Source organism: Heliangelus exortis, chromosome 2 (genome assembly GCF_036169615.1).
Source record: "Heliangelus exortis chromosome 2, bHelExo1.hap1, whole genome shotgun sequence".
Lineage (NCBI taxonomy): Eukaryota > Metazoa > Chordata > Aves > Apodiformes > Trochilidae > Heliangelus > Heliangelus exortis.
In genome coordinates this window covers 44,619,631-44,637,180 of record NC_092423.1, presented here as the reverse complement: position 1 = coordinate 44,637,180, position 17,550 = coordinate 44,619,631, and the positions used below count along the sequence as shown (strand labels likewise).

Here is a 17,550-nt window from a genome sequence, read left to right as displayed (position 1 = left end):
TGAAGTTTTAATTGTGGGTGCAAAGAGCAAACACAGCGTGTGACTGCTGGGTGTGACTGCCAGGTTCACCCTCCTGAAGAGACTGTGCTGGTGAGTCCTCTCTTCTGCTATTCATTCATAGCCTTCTGGGAAAAGGAACCAAATTACAAACTGCCTTTTTTTTTTAAAAAAAAAAAAAAAAGCAGCTCACTTGCCATTAAACTCACTCAGTGACAAAGATCTTTTCAATTGCAATTTAAGTTAGGTCTGAATGGAGATGAGGCTCTGCTGGTTCCAGATTTCAACTCACTGAGGAGTTTCTGAAGCACGGAGTTGGCGCAGGCTGAGCCCAACAGGTCTGACATTGCCACGTATCTTGGAAAGATGAGTCTCACACTTAGTGAAGCAATTCCTGTAACTGTATGCCCACCACCACCACCCCAAAATAAGCAAAAAAGAATCAAATTAATTTTGATCAATAAGCAGTCCTTTCTTCTTTCAAGGGGCAGTTAATTACTTGTCAACTTTTGGCGTGCTGCGATGTTTCCTGTAGAAAAAAATCTAGGTGCAGTGGACATTTATTTTCCATGTCTGTCTGCTTTGAAAGCAAGTAAAATAAAAAGTGTTTTAAGTTTTGTGCATCAGAGTTAAAAGACAGTTAATGAGAATTTGAAGTGCATCATTAAAAGCCAGGTACCAAATTTATACCAGGGGCCAGCATACTTCTGTGTGTATTTCCACAACCTGATAGAAAAGTTAAAAATTAAGAGCACATACTTATAACTATTTTTATTTCTTCAACCTATTTTTAAGGAAATACTCTGTGCCTAGACAAGTGGCCTATTTTTTTTCAAAGATCTCATGCTGCCAACCTTGCTCCTAAATAATATTCATTAAAGTCTCTTTGTAAAGATAAAAAAATAAGGATTAGCTCCTCACGTGTCCTTTCTGAACACAATAATTTCTAAATAGGTGGAAACAGAAGGATTAAATAATTTTTTTAACAAATTCCAAAACTCTGCACATACCTCCTGCATTTGCTGCAGCACTTGAAAGCAGACAAAGGGATAAAGGAGGGTTGGGCCAGAGGGTGCCACAAACACAGCACCATGGCTGCAAAGACACTGCCCATCCCTAGAAGTAGCAGCTTAGAGTAAATTGGCTTTGGTGAGAGTTTCACCAACTCAGCTGATCCTAAAGCAGGCTGGGGAGGTGAACTGCATGCTGCATTGGTTTGTGCCCCAAAATAATTACAGGGGAAGGTACTTCTAGTCAGGTGTGGTGAGAGTTTTTGGTTCTGTGAGGTGACCTTGTGGTTGTGTGACCTGCTTTTAAAGAAACCAGTGTCTGGAGGAAAGGTCTGTGCTTGCTGAAGGTACCTGGTAACACTCACTGGTGGGACACACCTCATGCTGTCCCCAGGCTTCATCCCCAGGCACTGCCAGAGGGTGGGTGGTGCAGAATGTGTCGAATACTCAGGAGTGCTAAATGACTTTTTGTGATGGAGGACAGAGTTGAAAAGCAATCTACACAAGGAAAAAAGCCCAATATTTTTTTGTTTTCTGGGGCATAATAATCTGCCAACAGCAATGAGCATTGTGCTTAAGCTCACAGATAAGAAGGAGATGTTGCAGGCAGAGATTATCAGATGCTGCAGACAATGCAGATAAGTTAACACTGCAAACTACTGCTTAATGCAGGTACTCTTCTTTGTTAGTTGCCCGGGAATTTATGAGACACATTTCATGTATTCTCATAAATCTTTTGGAAGACACAATGCTTTTAGATGACTTTTTTTTTTAATGTGTGCACTGGGGACTCCACATTGTATTAAAAAAGAGATCACAGTGGCCCTAGTATATCAAAGCACTTAACCAGCACAGTGCCATAGAGAAGCTGAAGACCCAATGTAGGCTAAATGTAAATTTGTAAAATGAAAACAGTTAAATAACTCAAACCAGAAATAGAAGTTTCTTTGTGGTTTGCTCGTCTCCTGGTCATACTTGGTTCAAAGGGTTGAGGTTTTTATTAAAAGAAGAAGAAAGAGTCACAGTTCTACTTCAAAACTGCTTCACATTAGTATTTCCTCTCTCCATTTTTCCTCTCCAGGTTACAGAGCCTCCTTCAAGACTGGGGAAAGACCTGGCAGAAGATGGCAGTTGCAAGCATAGTGAGTACACAGCTACACTGTTCTGTAATCTATATTTTTCTTTCCCCCCTCTCTGCCTTCATCAGCCTTCTGCCTCTCTTAAGCCAACAGTGCTGTCCCATCATAGCAAAAAAGAAAAAAATACTCCTCCATCTCTTTCCAAGTTGGAGATTTTGTGCTTTGCTGTGTATTTGAAGCTGCCAAACCAACAGATTTTGAATCAGCTATCAGAGAAAATGCACCTTCCATTTTAGTAACTGAATTTGGCTGGAGGCTGCGAATTCCTCTTTCACAAAGTTTGCTACTCAGTGAGTCATTTTTACAAGTCTTTTGTGTGCCACATGCTACTTCTGTGTGTGGACACTTTTCAAGCAGTCTGGAATCTGCTGTTTTACCCATCTAAAGTGGAATATACCAGGGATCTTCAACTGCATCTGGTGGAGAGGGCCTTAACTGAGCTACAACTTGACATGAATTTACCCAATGTCCCATTACAGGTTACCCACCCTGGAAAGACCAACCTGGATTACTACAGGAATGACAGCTCTGTGCTGTTTCTTTATGGAAACCTGGTGAATGACACAGGCTTGATGTGTGACAAAAGACAGGTCAGGCAGTTTGCTCAAGCCTTTCTCCCAGTGTTTTTCTGGCTCATCTTCTCTGTGGGCACTGTGGGAAATGCCTTGGTTGTGCTTGTCTATTGCAAATACCTCTTCAGGAGGAGCACGATGGATTGGTACCTGCTGCACCTGGCCATTGCAGACCTCCTCCTCCTCTTCACCCTCCCCTTCTGGGCCAAGGCTGCCTTTGATGGCTGGATCTTCAAGGACATCATGTGCAAAGTTGTCAACAGCATGTATAAGATCAACTTCTATGGCTGCAGCTTGTTTCTTACCTGCATCAGCTTTGATAGGTACCTCACTATTGTCCAAGCAATGAAAGCTAAAACTTCCAAGCAAAGGAGGCTCCTCCACAGCAAAATCATGTGCTTGGCTGTCTGGCTGACATCCGTGAGCCTGTGCATCCCAGAAATCATGTACAGCCAAAGCATGCAGGTGGGGGACTTAACAGTTTGCAAAATTACATACCCTCCAAATGTCAGCGTGATCTTCAGTGTTACTGTCCTGGCCTTGAAAGTCACAGTTGGATTCTTCCTCCCACTCCTTGTCATGGCCATTTGTTACGCCCTCATCATCAACACCCTCCTGCAAGCCAAAAGATCCCATAAGCAGAAGTCACTGAAGATCATCACCATGATCATCACTGCTTTCCTTCTGTCTCAGTTCCCATACAATATTGTTTTGCTGGTCAAAGCCATCAACAACTACACCAGGGTGATGTACAGCTGCCGGGCTGCTGACCGACTGGACATTGGGCTGCAGGTGACCCAGAGCATAGCCTTCCTCCACAGCTGCCTCAACCCGTTCCTCTACGTCTTTGCTGGGGAGAGGTTCAGGACAGCACTGGGCAGGTTGATGCAGAGTGTCAGCTGCTGCTGGAGAAGGGTCCAAGAGCAGTCCTCCTCTGCTTGTGACAGACAGGAGCACAGCTCAAACTGGTCCTTTGCCATCTTGGGCAGGCGGAGGGTGAGGAGCTCACTGACCCTCAGCACCCACTTGACCTTCTCCTCCGTGCACCCCTCCTTGCCAGGTGCTCTTGTAAGTTAGTGTGCCTTCCCTCCCCTTCAGAAGAGCACTAAACTCTTCAGGAACCATCTGTATACTGCAGGGGAGTGGGGAGGGCTGGGGATTCCTCATGCATCTTATCCTTACTGTTGGGGACCCAACTGTGGCTTGCTGGCTGAAAGGAAGGGAAAGCTTTGTCACAGGGCAGTAAAATGGAGGCAGTACTTGTAAGCAGAACTGATAGAGGACCAAAGTGATCTTTGTGGCAGCTGCAAATAAACAGCCCGTCTGCAGCTCAGACCACAGCCTGAAATAACCAGGCCACACAGGGAGCCATGAACCCAGCTACAGCAGCAAGAGACGCTGATGAAGCAGGATGAGCCACCCATCCTGTCCATAGGATGCAGCAAGAGGGGGTTCAGCCTTCATCTCCTACAAAGGTGACTTCTCCTACACCAGATCCCCTCACCTGTAAAGGACAACAGCCTTCAGCTCCTGCTCTGGTTGACTGCAGCAGGCAAATGCTGCTCTTGTTTTGCTGAACAGGCAGGTCCTCTTGGAAAGGAAAGCCAGTTGTTCATGTTCATAAAGTGGTCATTGCAGAATTCAATCTACCTTTCCCCTGTGGTTTTGCTGTGTGGCATAAGGTGAAATTGGGTACATTTTACTTGCTGTGGCTCCTATTTTGATACTGGAAGCAAATCACACCTCACAATTAAGATGCAACGGCCTTGGAGACATTGCATGGCCCATCCTGGGTATATTTGCCCTGTGATGCAAAGCTGTAGTAAACCAGGACACAAAACCCAAACTCCTGGTTCAGCAGACTGCTTCTTATGTGCTGCTGTCTTTGCTAATGGTGAGAAAATATATTTAGCCCGGGGCCAGTAAGACAGAGTCTCTATAAGTACCAAATTTAACATTAATGAAATTTGAATTGAGACCTTGGTTTGGTGGAGGCAGCAGTTTCCAAAAGCAGCATGCTGTAACACAGCCCAAATTTCTTCTGGGCTTTTTATGTACTGATGTTGGTGCCATAATGGTGCCTGAGGCCACCAGACATGGTGTGGCTGTTCCCCCTGGCTTTCAGGGTCTGTCCTGCCCCACCACAGCCTGCATCTCCCAGGCTTCACCCACAAGTTTCAGTGCTGAGGAGGCTTTGTTTTAAATAATCAGTCTTGATAATTGCTTCTTGCAGGAACAAAGTGTTTCACTGTGTATTAATTGTTAAAGCACAGCAATGAACTCAAGCTTTCTGCAAGGTTTGACACTGCTGATTTAGCTAATAGGGTATATCTGAACAGATGGGGTTCTAACGTCATATATGCTTATTGGGATTTAAAAAGAATATATTTAAATTTCTCATTTGGGGAGAAGATGGTTAAAAATGCATGCACTTTCTCCTGTATGTGTAAGAAAGCTTTTCGGTTTTTTTTTTTTTTTTTTTCAATTCATATCAAGTTCATTGTGAAGAGAAGCTGAAATCCTGTTAAATAAAGGCATTTCCACATACAGTGAGAGGATGAACTGCTTGCTTCTTACCCATGCATCCTTGTCAGGTTTGGATCCATACCCATAACCTGTTACCACCAACAGGATTCCCCCCTCCCAAAAAAGGTTGGAGGAAAGTTTTTCTAAGAGTTCACTGTGAGTGTGTAAGCCTTGGGTTGTGGAAGTAGCATCTGAGGAACCCTGCAGGCACCGGAGGTGCTTTCAGCTCCAAGGCAAAGGGGTGGGGTGCAGTTCTGGGGAGGGAGAACAGGTTCTGTAGGCAGTGAGAGGAGAGAGCATGCTGGGGGCAGACACTTCCCCACTGCATCTGAGCCCTGCTGCCCCTGCACAGGGCTGGGGTGAGGGTGCTCCCACACAGAGTGTTCCCCTGGTCCCAGAAGAGCACCTCAGGTCATACAAACAAACAAATAAGTGAGCAAACCTTAGCTGTCACCAACCTGTGGCCCTGACTGGTGGCCCAAGCCCCCGTTCCTTGCACAGCACCTCACCAGACCTGGGAACTTGAATTTTGAGGCCTCTTCAGGGAAGTTAACAGCTTCTTCATTCCACAGAATGTGGTGGGAAATTCTCATGCTTGGTGGGTGGGTGAAACTGTTAAGGAAGGTGACACAGTGATGAACTTTTAGCAGTTTGGGGTGGCGGGGTTGTCCCTGTGTCACACGTGTCCCATTCTGAGTCAAGCTGCTCACTGATGCTTTGCTGGGGAAAATGGGAGGACCAGCCCCTCTCCCTCCCTTCCCCCACCAGGGCAGGTTCTCCCTCATGGGGTCTGTTCCTCCAGTGCTGCCTGTGATCCAGCAGCCATTGGTGGCTTCCCAGGCTGCCAGCATCCCCAAACCTGTGAGGAAGATGCCTTCCTGCAGCTCCTCCTGCTGCTGCCTCATCCCTGGTGGGGTCCCTCACTGCCAGCAACCACCATGCAGCAGGGACTTGGTCATGGAGGAATCTGCTGCCATTGCCTCCTCCTCAGTCTGCCAAGGCACTCTGTCCTCCATCACTCAGTACAGTGATAACAGCGTCTTGTGACTAAAGCTTCCTCTGTCCTTCTGCCTTGAGGTTTTAGCTGGATTTATCCCACCAAAGTCCCTCTTGTGCCCTCTAGGGTGTTTCCAGCCTTCAGCAGGTGCTGTCTCCTGGGACCAAGTATCCCCAAAGGTGAGGGCTATTGCCTACCCTGCCCCATAGCTTCTCACACCTCCCATGGCATGCTGCCTTACCATGACTCCAGCAGGATGGTCACCAAGCAGTTGTTGGAAGTCCTGGTAGAGGCATGAGATCTTCCAGTTTTCCTCTTCTGTTTAGGACCACATTTTCCCCAGACATTTCCAGTTTTGGGTTGCAGCCTTTTCTGCTGTCCCTGCACTCGGAAGACGCAGCTCAGCTTGCCTCTGCCCTGAGTGTTGCATCTCCACCCTGAGATCCTTCATTTCAACTCCTAGGGCCCACCTCAGACTTCTGAGAGCCAGAAATGTACCAGGACCCCATTTTGCACTCAGGTGGGAACTGGGCCAGACCTGCCCGCTGGCCTAACACTCCCAAACTATGCAAAGTCTGGGAGCTGTGCCGTAGCAGGGTCAGCCATGGTGGTAGCTTCAGGTTGTCCCTGATTTGTTATGGTGAGGGGCTTGGAGGTAGCCAGGACTACAGTACAGGTAGTCACGTAGCAGGGGGCCACCCTGCTTGTGGTACAACCAGAGGAAGTTGGGAGAGCTGGTGAGAAACTTTCACTCTTTGCAGACAAACCCATCTAATTGGTGCCAGCTCCTGCCTGAGAGATGTGCTTTATAGAAGCCTCATACAGAGAGCAGAACAACGATGGAAAGGTGTTGCGGTGAGCCTTTCTCTGGGGGACACGGCTCTTCTTCAGGAGCTCTCTCGCCATCCCTCTCCTCAGGCATCTTCATCTCTTGTCTCTTCTGATTCTGCTTCTGGGAACATGCCTTTTATTTTGCCCTTCAGCCCCACCCATTTCCGGCTGGGGCAGGCCCTAATTACTGGGCACAGCTGGGCCTAAGCTCCCAGTTCATTATCAGCAACACTTGAGGACTTGTGGTTCTCTCTACATTTCCCCCCTTTTTGTTGTTTGTTGAAAAATAGCAATAATTTACAATTAATTTTTGAGGAGGGAAAATTCGGGCTCTTTAGCCTCTGTTAGCAGGAGATGAGGTCTTAAAACACCATCTCAGTTTTCGATGGTACTCGCCACCTCGGGATGCCTGGCCATGCAGAGGCTTCTCTGAGCATTCACCGCACCGGTCTTATCACGTGTCCCTAGGGCCCCATTTCAGGACCGCACTGTCGCGTGTCCCTGGGAGGCTCCGTTTCAGGACCGCACTGACTTGATGCGCACTCAGAGCTCCGCTTCAGCATTCCTCGGGCTTGAGTTCCGCGCACCAACTCGCTGCGCCTTTCGAGCCTCATTCTTCTCTCCTGCCTGGCTCGCCATTCTGGGCTGTTGTCTTGCTGTGCTGGGCTTTCACTCCGAGCTCTTCACGCCGCCTACAGCATTTAAGCCTGGCCTTGTGGAGCTTCACTCGTGGTTGCGTATTTGGAGCTCTTTATAGAGCGTCCCGCACCAATGTAGTAGCTCCATCTGACGTGGTTGCGTATTTCGAAGCTCTTTATATCGCCTTCCGCATTTAAGTCAGGCTTTGTAGAGCTTCCCGCAACCAACGTGGTCGTGTAGAGCTCTTTATAATACCTCAGCGTTCACGGCTGCCGTTGTTGCCCGCATTCTCCACCAGATGTTGCGGCGAGCCTTCTCTTGGGGACACGGCTCTTCTTCAGGAGCTCTCTCACCATCCCTCTCCTCAGGCATCTTCATCTCTTGTCTCTTCTGATTCTGCTTCTGGGAGCATGCCTTTTATTTTGCCCTTCAGCCCCGCCCATTTCCGGCTGGGGCAGGCCCTACTTATTGGGCACAGCTGGGCCTAAGCTCCCAGTTCATTATCGGCGACACCTGAGGACTTGTGGTTCTCTCTACAGAAAGGTGTGAGAGAACCATGGTAGATAAAGTAGCCCAGAACCAGACCCACTGATCTGTCTTGGGTATGTGCAAACCCACTATTTCCAAACATGATCTGGGTGAATTATCCATCATTTAACAGAGCAGGCACTGGAGTCCCAGCACCTCCAAGTCCTGCCTGCCTTTTTCAAAGCCTCCTGGGCTATGTGTGTTTTGAAACCTTGTATATGGACTTCAGAGAGTCCAGGTGAGACCTCGAGGGCTAACAGGGAAGATACTGTTCTTGTGGAAGCTTCACATGGTCCCTGCAATGGTACATCACCTGGGGTGGCCCTGGGGCACAGGTGGGTTAAGATACTATGTCAGGCAGCACTGGGGCTGGGAGAGATTTGTTCCTAGCACCAAGAGAGGAGATGCTGTCCAGTATGGCTAAAAATGGGTTACAGGAGATAGACACAAAGGCTGTCATCAGCTACAGCCTCCCCTGCAGAGCTGTTGTACAGCATTTACTGGCATTTACACATGTATTTGTAGGTCCTTTGTAGGGGCTTCACTGGAAACTGTCTCAGCAAGAAGACTCCGAGCATGGAGCAGGGGCTGGTGATGCTGCCACAGGAGCATGGGGATGGGAAGTGTCACAGCCTCCTCCCCAGCAGGAAATCCCCACGAGGAAACAGAAATAACCCAGAAAAGAAGCAATGACTGGTTGTGGCAGGGCCTGTCATCCTCCCGACCCCACTGAGACGGCCCCAGCAGCTCAGACAAGCTGCTTACCACATGCCTCAGGGTTGGGACTACAGATGCAAACTCAAGAGGAGACCCATGGGAGGGTGTCTGCAACACACACGGTGCTTCCCTCCTTCCCACAGTCATGAAACATAACCTGGGTGCACAGACCCAGCCAGGAAAACCTGACGGGTGCCCTGCAGGACAGAACTGCTGGGTGACAGAGAGAGCAATTGCTGTCCTTGGAGTTGCTTTGGTTTAACCTTTGAGGGGAAGCAAAGGCAGATTAAGGTGTATCTTAATGAGGCAATGAGGCTCTGAGCAATGAGAGCAATGAGAGCAATGAGGCTCTGTCTGTGCTGGTTGAGGCTCCCAGCCACCAGGACACAGTGATAATTCCTCTATCTTGGAGAACAGCTCACTTAGTACTTATTTAAGGATCTCTGTTGTTGCTCTGTTGTACTGTTCAGATGCAGCCCTTGCCCACCATCATGACGAACTATTTTCTATTTTCCTAATTTTCTAATATTTTTCCTTGCTTAGAGGTAGGTCATACAATCATCTGATTTATCTTCCAAGCAAAATCTCTACGAGGCAGAAAAGGGACACATCCTCTCGATACAGAATTTTTATTTTTTTAATTCCTGAGGTTAAAAAAGGAAAAAAAAAAAAGCATCAAGAAATATTCCAGTACACAACCGTCTACATCTTTGTAACTGTACAGATGCTGGTACACACAGATCTCTTTCACCTATCTGGAGAGTGAAGTTTGATGTGAACGGGGTTTGGAATTCTTTGGCAGTTAAAACCAAAAGATGCTTCTGAACAAGTTACGATCTCAGTGATTGAGCATAATTAAAACTGTAGTGCAATTTCAGTTTTAAAAAAGGAGCAGAGTCAGGCTTCTGTACCTTTGCTATTCTGTAATGTGGTACACTCTTGTGCAGCACATCTCTGTTTTTTCATAAAGCAACACTGAGTAACATTGAATAAAGGAACACTGTCAGTCTCTTAAAGCAGCTATGTTCTTTCCTTCACATAAACCTCTGCAGAACAAAAAAACTACCCTCAACTGTTCCAGCACCCAGAAAAAAATCCAATTGCTTATACTGATCACAACATATACTCTCTTAGTCCCATGAGTGTGACATCCCCTTAAACTCATTTCATCATTGTCGATTTTGAATATTGCTCTTAATTGTATTACTGGAACTAATAAAAGGCTCAATTTGACTTATCAGATGAGCACCTATAAATAGATTAATCAGCATCCTTGGCCCAACTCACATGAACAAAGGAGGTATAAGGTGCTTGAAGGAAATAACCTCTTGCACAAACCTCCACTTACCTCATGTCCTTTATTGGGTTTCTGTGACCCCAGTAATAAGCCACCTGGGACATTCAAACAGAAGGCAGGTACTAATGACAGGTTCTTTACTGTCTTCTCCATGCAGCCTCTGAGGTGTAAAAGGCTCCTTCCTCTAAGTGATATGATGGAATTTCTGTTCTTCAACAGCAGATTTAAATGGTTGCACTTATTGTACCTTGCCAGCTTGAACATCTCCTCTTTTGCAATGTTTTCTGCTTCCTAAACTTTTCTGCTTCTCCTTGGTTAGAAGCAAAACTTTGCTTTTCTACAGGTTCTGGCTCCCACTCTTAGTCCTCTTTCAGTGAGCAAAATAGCCATGAAACTTACTTCCACGAAGCAGGGAAATCTGAAGAAAACGTATCCTAAAAACTAAAATGCTAAGTAAAAATATCCAGTGTTTTTATTCCTCTCCTCCCAAACATATGCTTCAACCAGCCTCAGGATTGTCTACAGGAGAGAGACTGGCTTACTAGATGGAGTCAATTACTTAAAGAGTTACATAAAAAGCTGCTAAAACTATTTGCTGCAGGATGAAAAAATGTTAAGAACTGGGCTGCTGAAAGCAAAGATGCAAGCTCTTCAATTAATTTTGAATGGAGATATTTCAAATACTTCTGAGCAGAGGTGTCATAGTTGGCCTAAGATACTTGACAGTGTCCCTTTACCTTTCATTTGGCATTTTAAGAAAGGTATCCTAGTAAGATTAGTATTCCAACTAAAACAATAGCAAAATAATGCTTTTTAAAACCACACCTAAAAGTTTAAAGGAAAACTGCAGTAGACTCCAGTAAAAGCTCAAGTGAAATAGCATAGTATATAGTACACAATATTCCATTTTTAAGCAATAAATAATATCTTCTTGCCTACTTAAATATAAAACATAGCTTCAACACTGAAATATGCCGTAATTCATGAACTGTTCTGTGTGCCATTTATTGCCTATTTGTTGCCCACTTTAGTCTCTTGTCCACCTCATTTTCATGCATACAGCCAGGTAAGGGTTTATTGCACTGCAGCCTGTTCCCCCAGGAGGAATAAACCAGCTTGCACCTTTCCCTGACCCCTCTGGCTGGGAGAGGCTGGGGAGCACACCACCCATATGGGGAAGGAGTGTCTGAAGGGAGGGGAAAGCTACTGATGAGTCAGATAGCTAAAATCTAGGTATTTCAGGAAAGGCAGTCATTCTTCCACAAACTTTTTCAAGATCACTGTATTTATACAGTGGTAACATCTAGAATAAATGATTAGCAACACTTAGCTTTGCCTGCAGTATTCTTTTCTTTACTATGATCAGAAATTTCCCTCTACCTTGGCTGCTACTATGTAAATATTCAACACTTGTCTAGTGAGTTCCATCTTTCACCCAACCAGCCTTTTGCCATAGGAGATCCCTCGTGGCTAACAGATTGGACCAGCAACAAATAAACACCAACTGGACACTCCCAACTTCTTTTTCTATTGAGCTGATCCCTCCAATCCCCTGCCCTTGTTTTTATTATACAAGTTTGTTCCTGTGCTTTCTTTCTGCTCCCCTCAACAATTTGCTTCAGTTTGTGCTTGTTTTCTTTTCTTTTTTCCCCTCATATTTAACTGTCTGTCTCCCTCCATGACCCCTGTATAGTAGCTACAGCTGTCACCAAGAGTCTACAGAGTTCTTGGCAGGCTGAGCTGGCCATCTACCAGCTGCTGCACTAAAATCTCCCAGGTCTGAGGTTTCCTTTGGTGAATCAGACCATGAGAACTCAGACACACCTAAAAAGATGAGGAGGGCTGGTTGGGAGAAGGAGCTTTTCTTCTTTCTCCTGTCAAACATTTGCCTTTCCACCCGCAGACAGGATTCTTAAACAGAAAAATCTCCTTTCAGGTATTTCAACAGAATTGAAACTCTATGCAGAAAGCAGACAGTTTGTATGGAAACTGTATAAATGAGAATTTAGCCTTCCCTTAGAAGCCAGCATTTACATCCAGCTCTGCCTCCAAATTGGAGATGGAAATCCAGCAGCTGGTTAGGGCAATGGCAGGGTTAGGGAAAGGGCAGAATGCACAAACACTGGGTGGAGACCTCATCAGGGCATTTGGTCTTGCATGGACTTTTTGGGACCAATTCAAACATTATTGCTAACTTCCACGTGGTATAAAGGGAGAGAGATTGCTGACCTGCTCAGAAACTGTGCTTTCCTGTGAAAGCTGATGATTAAGGTGCTAAACCTGGAAAAAGGAATGCTCCTCTTCCTAATATCACACAGTGAGCAGTGCATTATTCTACAAATTATACTCCTGATTCTGCCACCAACTTACAGAGTATGGTGAGCAAAAGGAAAAAGGAGTTGTTGCTTCGTGTTGTATTGTTTTGTAACTGGCATTCAGTACCAAAATATTTGTAAAAGCCAGTTAAAACCTACCAAATCTTAGCCCCAAAATGTAAAAAACCACTATGTTTGCTCTTTATAAAACTTGGGAAAGATAAAAAATTCCAGATGGATTACAGTATATGCCTGTGAAGATTGACGTATTGCATAGTTGTTGCTCTGACTGTAAGAACAATAGACCAGAAGAGAAATGGTTATGTTTACCTCTCATTAAAGGGGTCAACAAAACACATTTTTCTTTAAATTTCCTTTTGAAGGATATTTTTGGAAGAAAAGTTAATTAAATTTTCAGTGGAGATTTTCAGTTTGCATTTAGACACACTCCCAATTATTTTTCTCCCCACTGAAAAAAAATTTGGTTGGAACATTACCTGACCTGTTACATCAAACAACATGGCTTTTCAGCAATCTGTACATAGTACAGAACCATTAGTGTTCCTAAAAAGGCTTCTGTTTTTTTAGTGTATACATGTTCTCTAAGTGCATTATAACTATTGCATAGTTTCAGTCTTCAAACACAGTGGTAATCATAATGCTTCCGTGTACATAAATAATAGCATTTCTTAAAATTTTAATTAAAAATAACACAGTCGAGTCAAGGCTCTGGAAAATCACTTCCATCATAGATGACAGGGCGTTCAATAGTCAAGTGATAAAACACTCTTTTTGAGATAAACCTGTCAAAGGAGAAAAGAGAGCAAGACAGTCATGTTAGCTGGTCAGCTACAGAGAAAGCCTTAAAAGTTTGTTCAGTTCTCCAGTTTATATTGAGGCAAACAAATGACTGGTGTTAAAAAGAAGCATGCCTCTACAAGGGTTTGGGTCTATTTGTTAATAAAATGACAATCCTGACTAAACTGTCTTGGAAAGAGACACAAATTACTTGCTTACTTCTGTTTACCTTCTCAGAGGTTGAGAAATAAGAGTGGAATTATGCTATGGAGGGAGAAAAAGCCCCAAACACAAACCAAGCTATGACCAATACTCATACTTACTTCTGTATGGCAGAATAATGATGGTACATGCACCCAGTTCCACAGTCTGTAAAACCAAGCTTATTTCACCTTTTACACCCAGCTAGGACCTACCTAGAGAATGTGTTGTCAAATATCAGTGTGTAGATTCCAGAGTTTCTGACTTTCACCTGACCTCTGATAGTTTCCTTATGAGAGTTGCAGCGGGTCATAGGAATAAGAACCTGGAATTCAATACAAAATCAAAATGAAACTTTCTAATTGCCCTAAATATTGACATGTGACTTCAGAACAATACTTAGACTCTAGCTATCTTCAAAATCCCAAAGTGCATGTGTTCCCACAAAAACTATTTGTTTTCATTGATTAGCACTAAAAAATCCCCCGAACTGTCTCACAGTGAGACATGTTTTCCTTTGACAGCCTCTTTACAGCATTAAGCTGCTAATCTCTGCTTTAAAGATGGAATCAAATCCTGATCTTTTAAATGTTGTTAATCTATGCAAGTTTATTAAAATCAGCAGTGATTAATTAAGTCTATACAAATATATCCAAGAGCAGGATCTAGGTGAGTATGTCTTTTAGTATATGCTTTTATACTCCCTGTATTATAAAATAAGCTCTCTTGGAAAAACTGTTTATATAAATTTACAGCAAAACTATATGCAACCATCTTTGCTATAAAACCCCAGCAGATACAGCTGTCAGAACAGCAGCTGACCTAGATCAAGGACAAGTTGGGGTTGTTTGGCCTAGAGAAGAGGAGGCTCTGAGGTGACCTTATAGTGGCTTTCTAACATCTAAAGGGAGCCTCCACAAGAAAGCTGGGGTAGGGCTTCTTACACAGGTGTGTAGGAATAGGATGAGGGGACATAGCTTCAGACTTGAGGAGGGGAGATTTAGGTTAGACATCAGGAAAAAATTCTTCCCTGTGAGGGTGATATGATGCTGGAACAGGTTGCCCAGGGAAGGAAGCTATGGCTGTCCCCTCTCTGGAAGTGTTCATGGCCAGGTTGGATGGGGTCTTGAGCAACCTGATATAGTGGGAGGTGTCCCTGCCCATGCAGGGGGCTGGAATTGGATGATCATTAAAGACCCTTCCAACCCAAACCATTCTGATTCTATGACAACCCTATAAAACCCAGGTTATATCCAATAGGTGTATCAAGATGGAAGTGGCATTCACTCTCCATTCTGCCTTCAGATGAAAACAAGATTTTACATGGAGTCAGTTACCCTGGAGTGAATTAATACATGCTACATAAATGCCTTACTCCCTCAATTCACAGCCTTAGAGGTCCCCCCTGCCACAGTGGGTTAAACCCAACAGCTGCCTTGTCTTGAGTAAAGCCTTCCAATGAGCTGAGTAACATAGAATAGCAGATTATTTTGGGTTGGAAGGAGCCTTTACAGGTCATCTAGACCAATGCAGATCCACTTGACCCGATATCCTCATGAAATAAGGGCAGTGCATATAAAAACTTGTAACCTGGGCACTGGGCAAAGCAATTTTGCAAGATGTGGGCACATCATCAGGGCACCCAAATATAATTCTTAATTGTTAACCCAATTAACAATTGTCCCCTTGTGGCCTCTACTTAAAAGCCTGGCAAGATCAGTCCTAAGCAATTTACAAAATAAGTAACATTGAGGAGGGAAAAAATAACTGCTTAATAATAGCAAGTGACTTTTAGATATGATCAGTAGAAGCTACAGTGCTTTTCAACCCAACTTTTGCAGGCAATATTCAAGATGTATCTCTGCCTTCAGGAGAACTGTAGATCAATAGAAGAATCAAGTCCTTAGAATGAAATAGCCTCTAGTATTCTTGTGGAGACCTACTAGGTACATTTGCTGATTCCTGTAGGCAGCTAATTGTAGTGTACCATAATTTCTAAGGTAGTAAGGAAACAAAGGCCTTACTTTGCACTGATCCAGTGGTGTGTCTTCTGATTCTTGGTAAACGACGCTGAAGGATATGCTTTTAGGGTCTGATGAAAAGATCCAGCTAATAGTTAGCCCCATCTCTGCAACAGTGATAGGAATGATACTGTAGGTGCTGGATTTAATGAACAGCTCTCTGTTGCCTTCCCCAAAATTTAGGATCTCTTCCACTGTAAGGGGTAATTTGATCCTGTGAAGGAGAAAAAGACAATTGTTTAAAGAGATCCAACCTACTTACGAAGTAAAAAAGAACCATTTTTTTTTAATATTTCCCACCCATTTGAGGTTGACTCCATGGCAACTTTGGTACAGGTCCACAAGATGCAGAAAAATTCAGCCTTGGATGAAGGCAAGAACTACAGAAAAGATGATGGATATCAAGCACTTCCACTGCTGTGGCAAATGTGAATATTGTTTACTTATTTATTTAATTTTGACTAGAAAAACCAATTGCTTGAATACAGCGTTTTAGTTCCTACAAGCAAAAAATGAGTATGCTGCCCTCTGCTGTTCTTTTTGAACAAAAATTTAAACAAAAATACGTCAATTTACACCCCTTTCTAGATAACATTTGTACAGGAATCAGGGATCAGGAGTACAGAGAGAACAGATGGGTAGAATGTGCAGCTCTACCTAGATCCTCTGTAGTACTTTCTGCTATTGCTTGGTCTGTTTTACCAAAGCAAGCAGCTTAAAAACTGACTGAAAGTTCTTCCAATTAAAAACTAAGTTCTAAACACCTAGATGATCCCAAGTCCAGAAGGATTACATTAGCCTGCCTCACTTGACATCTGCTTAAACAGGAGAATGGTCTTTACTTCCTTCGGGGGAAATCTGTAATTTTTAAGAGCTGAGGATCTCACTCACATTACCCTAACTAAAACTAATCTAACATACTATTCTTTAGGCCTAATAAATTGTTTCCCAGTCAGTGAGCTCACAGTCAAAATACTATGATTTGCTTGCCAGAAACTACAAAAAAATCAGACCACTTGCCAGAAGGTATCACAGTCACCATGATGATTTGCTGTTCTAGAGTAAGGAGGAGTTCAATTTCCAGCCACGACTATGATGTGGTTAATGGCTCACAGATGCTTTATTATGGTAACTATTGTACTCTGGCCAGAGAGGAAGCTTTATATAAAGTATTGCTTACCTTGTTACTCTTTTTTCCTCACTGAAATAACTATTGGAGTCTCAGATGATCTTTGATTTTAATAACTAATGATCAATCTTGGTTTTGCCCTTCTGCCCAGCTACGATTTTGGTTACTGCTTCATTTACCTGGTTCTCTGAACAGAAGCAACAATTTTTAAGCATGAATTAATTTATCTCTCTGCATGCAAAAGTTTAAAATCTTCCCCGTAACTAGGCCAAAATCTAAAATGTAGGCTTAAGGGGAGGGTGAGCAAAGGAGAATTTCTCCAGGTCTCAGGCATTTTCACATTTCATTCCCTTCTTGGCTGTGACAGTGACATGCTCTATTGCTACTGCATGGAACAATTTCTGAGCAGAATGAATGAAGATAATTGTGTATACAGACTTCACAGAGGTTTAACAGGCTCAGCTGAACATTTAATGCTATGGCATATATCAGTCTGAGCAGGCAAGACAGTTTCTGTGAGGGAGTAGATAAGGGCATACCAGTAAATAACAGACAGATACTCCAGAAGGCCACAAAATCCCTCCTGGTGCTAAAAGTCTGGATAGCACAGAAATCTTAACAACCCTTGCCATGTCTTCCAGACACCACTAGAAATACTCAGCCTTCTCCCTAAGCTTCCTAACTGCTCACAGCACCTCCTGCAGTAACAGTAAGAAGGAAGGTTTTCTGATGTGGGCACAAATCTTTCCTTCTTGCACTGAAGTTTTTCAGTTCTGAAGAGAGAGAATCTGGCTCTTTGGGGCTGCTCTGCTTAACTGAGCTATACACCCTGC

General features: G+C 44.1%; 2 protein-coding genes across 8 annotated transcripts in view; one reads left to right on the top strand and one right to left on the bottom strand.

Moving 5' to 3' along the window:
• The first annotated feature begins 2,598 nt into the window (after window positions 1–2,598).
• Window positions 2,599–4,193, top strand: CCR9 (C-C motif chemokine receptor 9). The gene has a single exon (XM_071736874.1). The coding sequence runs from the start codon at window positions 2,599–2,601 to the stop codon at window positions 3,793–3,795; it is 1,197 nt and encodes a 398-aa protein (XP_071592975.1). The 3' UTR covers window positions 3,796–4,193.
• Window positions 4,194–9,573: 5,380 nt separating this feature from the next.
• The window catches only part of FYCO1 (FYVE and coiled-coil domain autophagy adaptor 1), a 39,344-nt gene continuing 31,367 nt past the window's right edge, over window positions 9,574–17,550 (bottom strand). For all 7 annotated transcript variants that reach the window (XM_071735846.1, XM_071735849.1, XM_071735847.1 and 4 more), the window contains 3 exons: window positions 15,592–15,802; window positions 13,783–13,892; window positions 9,574–13,371 (listed from right to left, as the gene is read on the bottom strand). In XM_071735846.1, coding sequence (XP_071591947.1) covers window positions 13,290–13,371; window positions 13,783–13,892; window positions 15,592–15,802 — 403 coding nt within the window. In that variant the 3' untranslated portion in view covers window positions 9,574–13,289. The remainder of the gene's footprint in view (window positions 13,372–13,782; window positions 13,893–15,591; window positions 15,803–17,550) is intronic.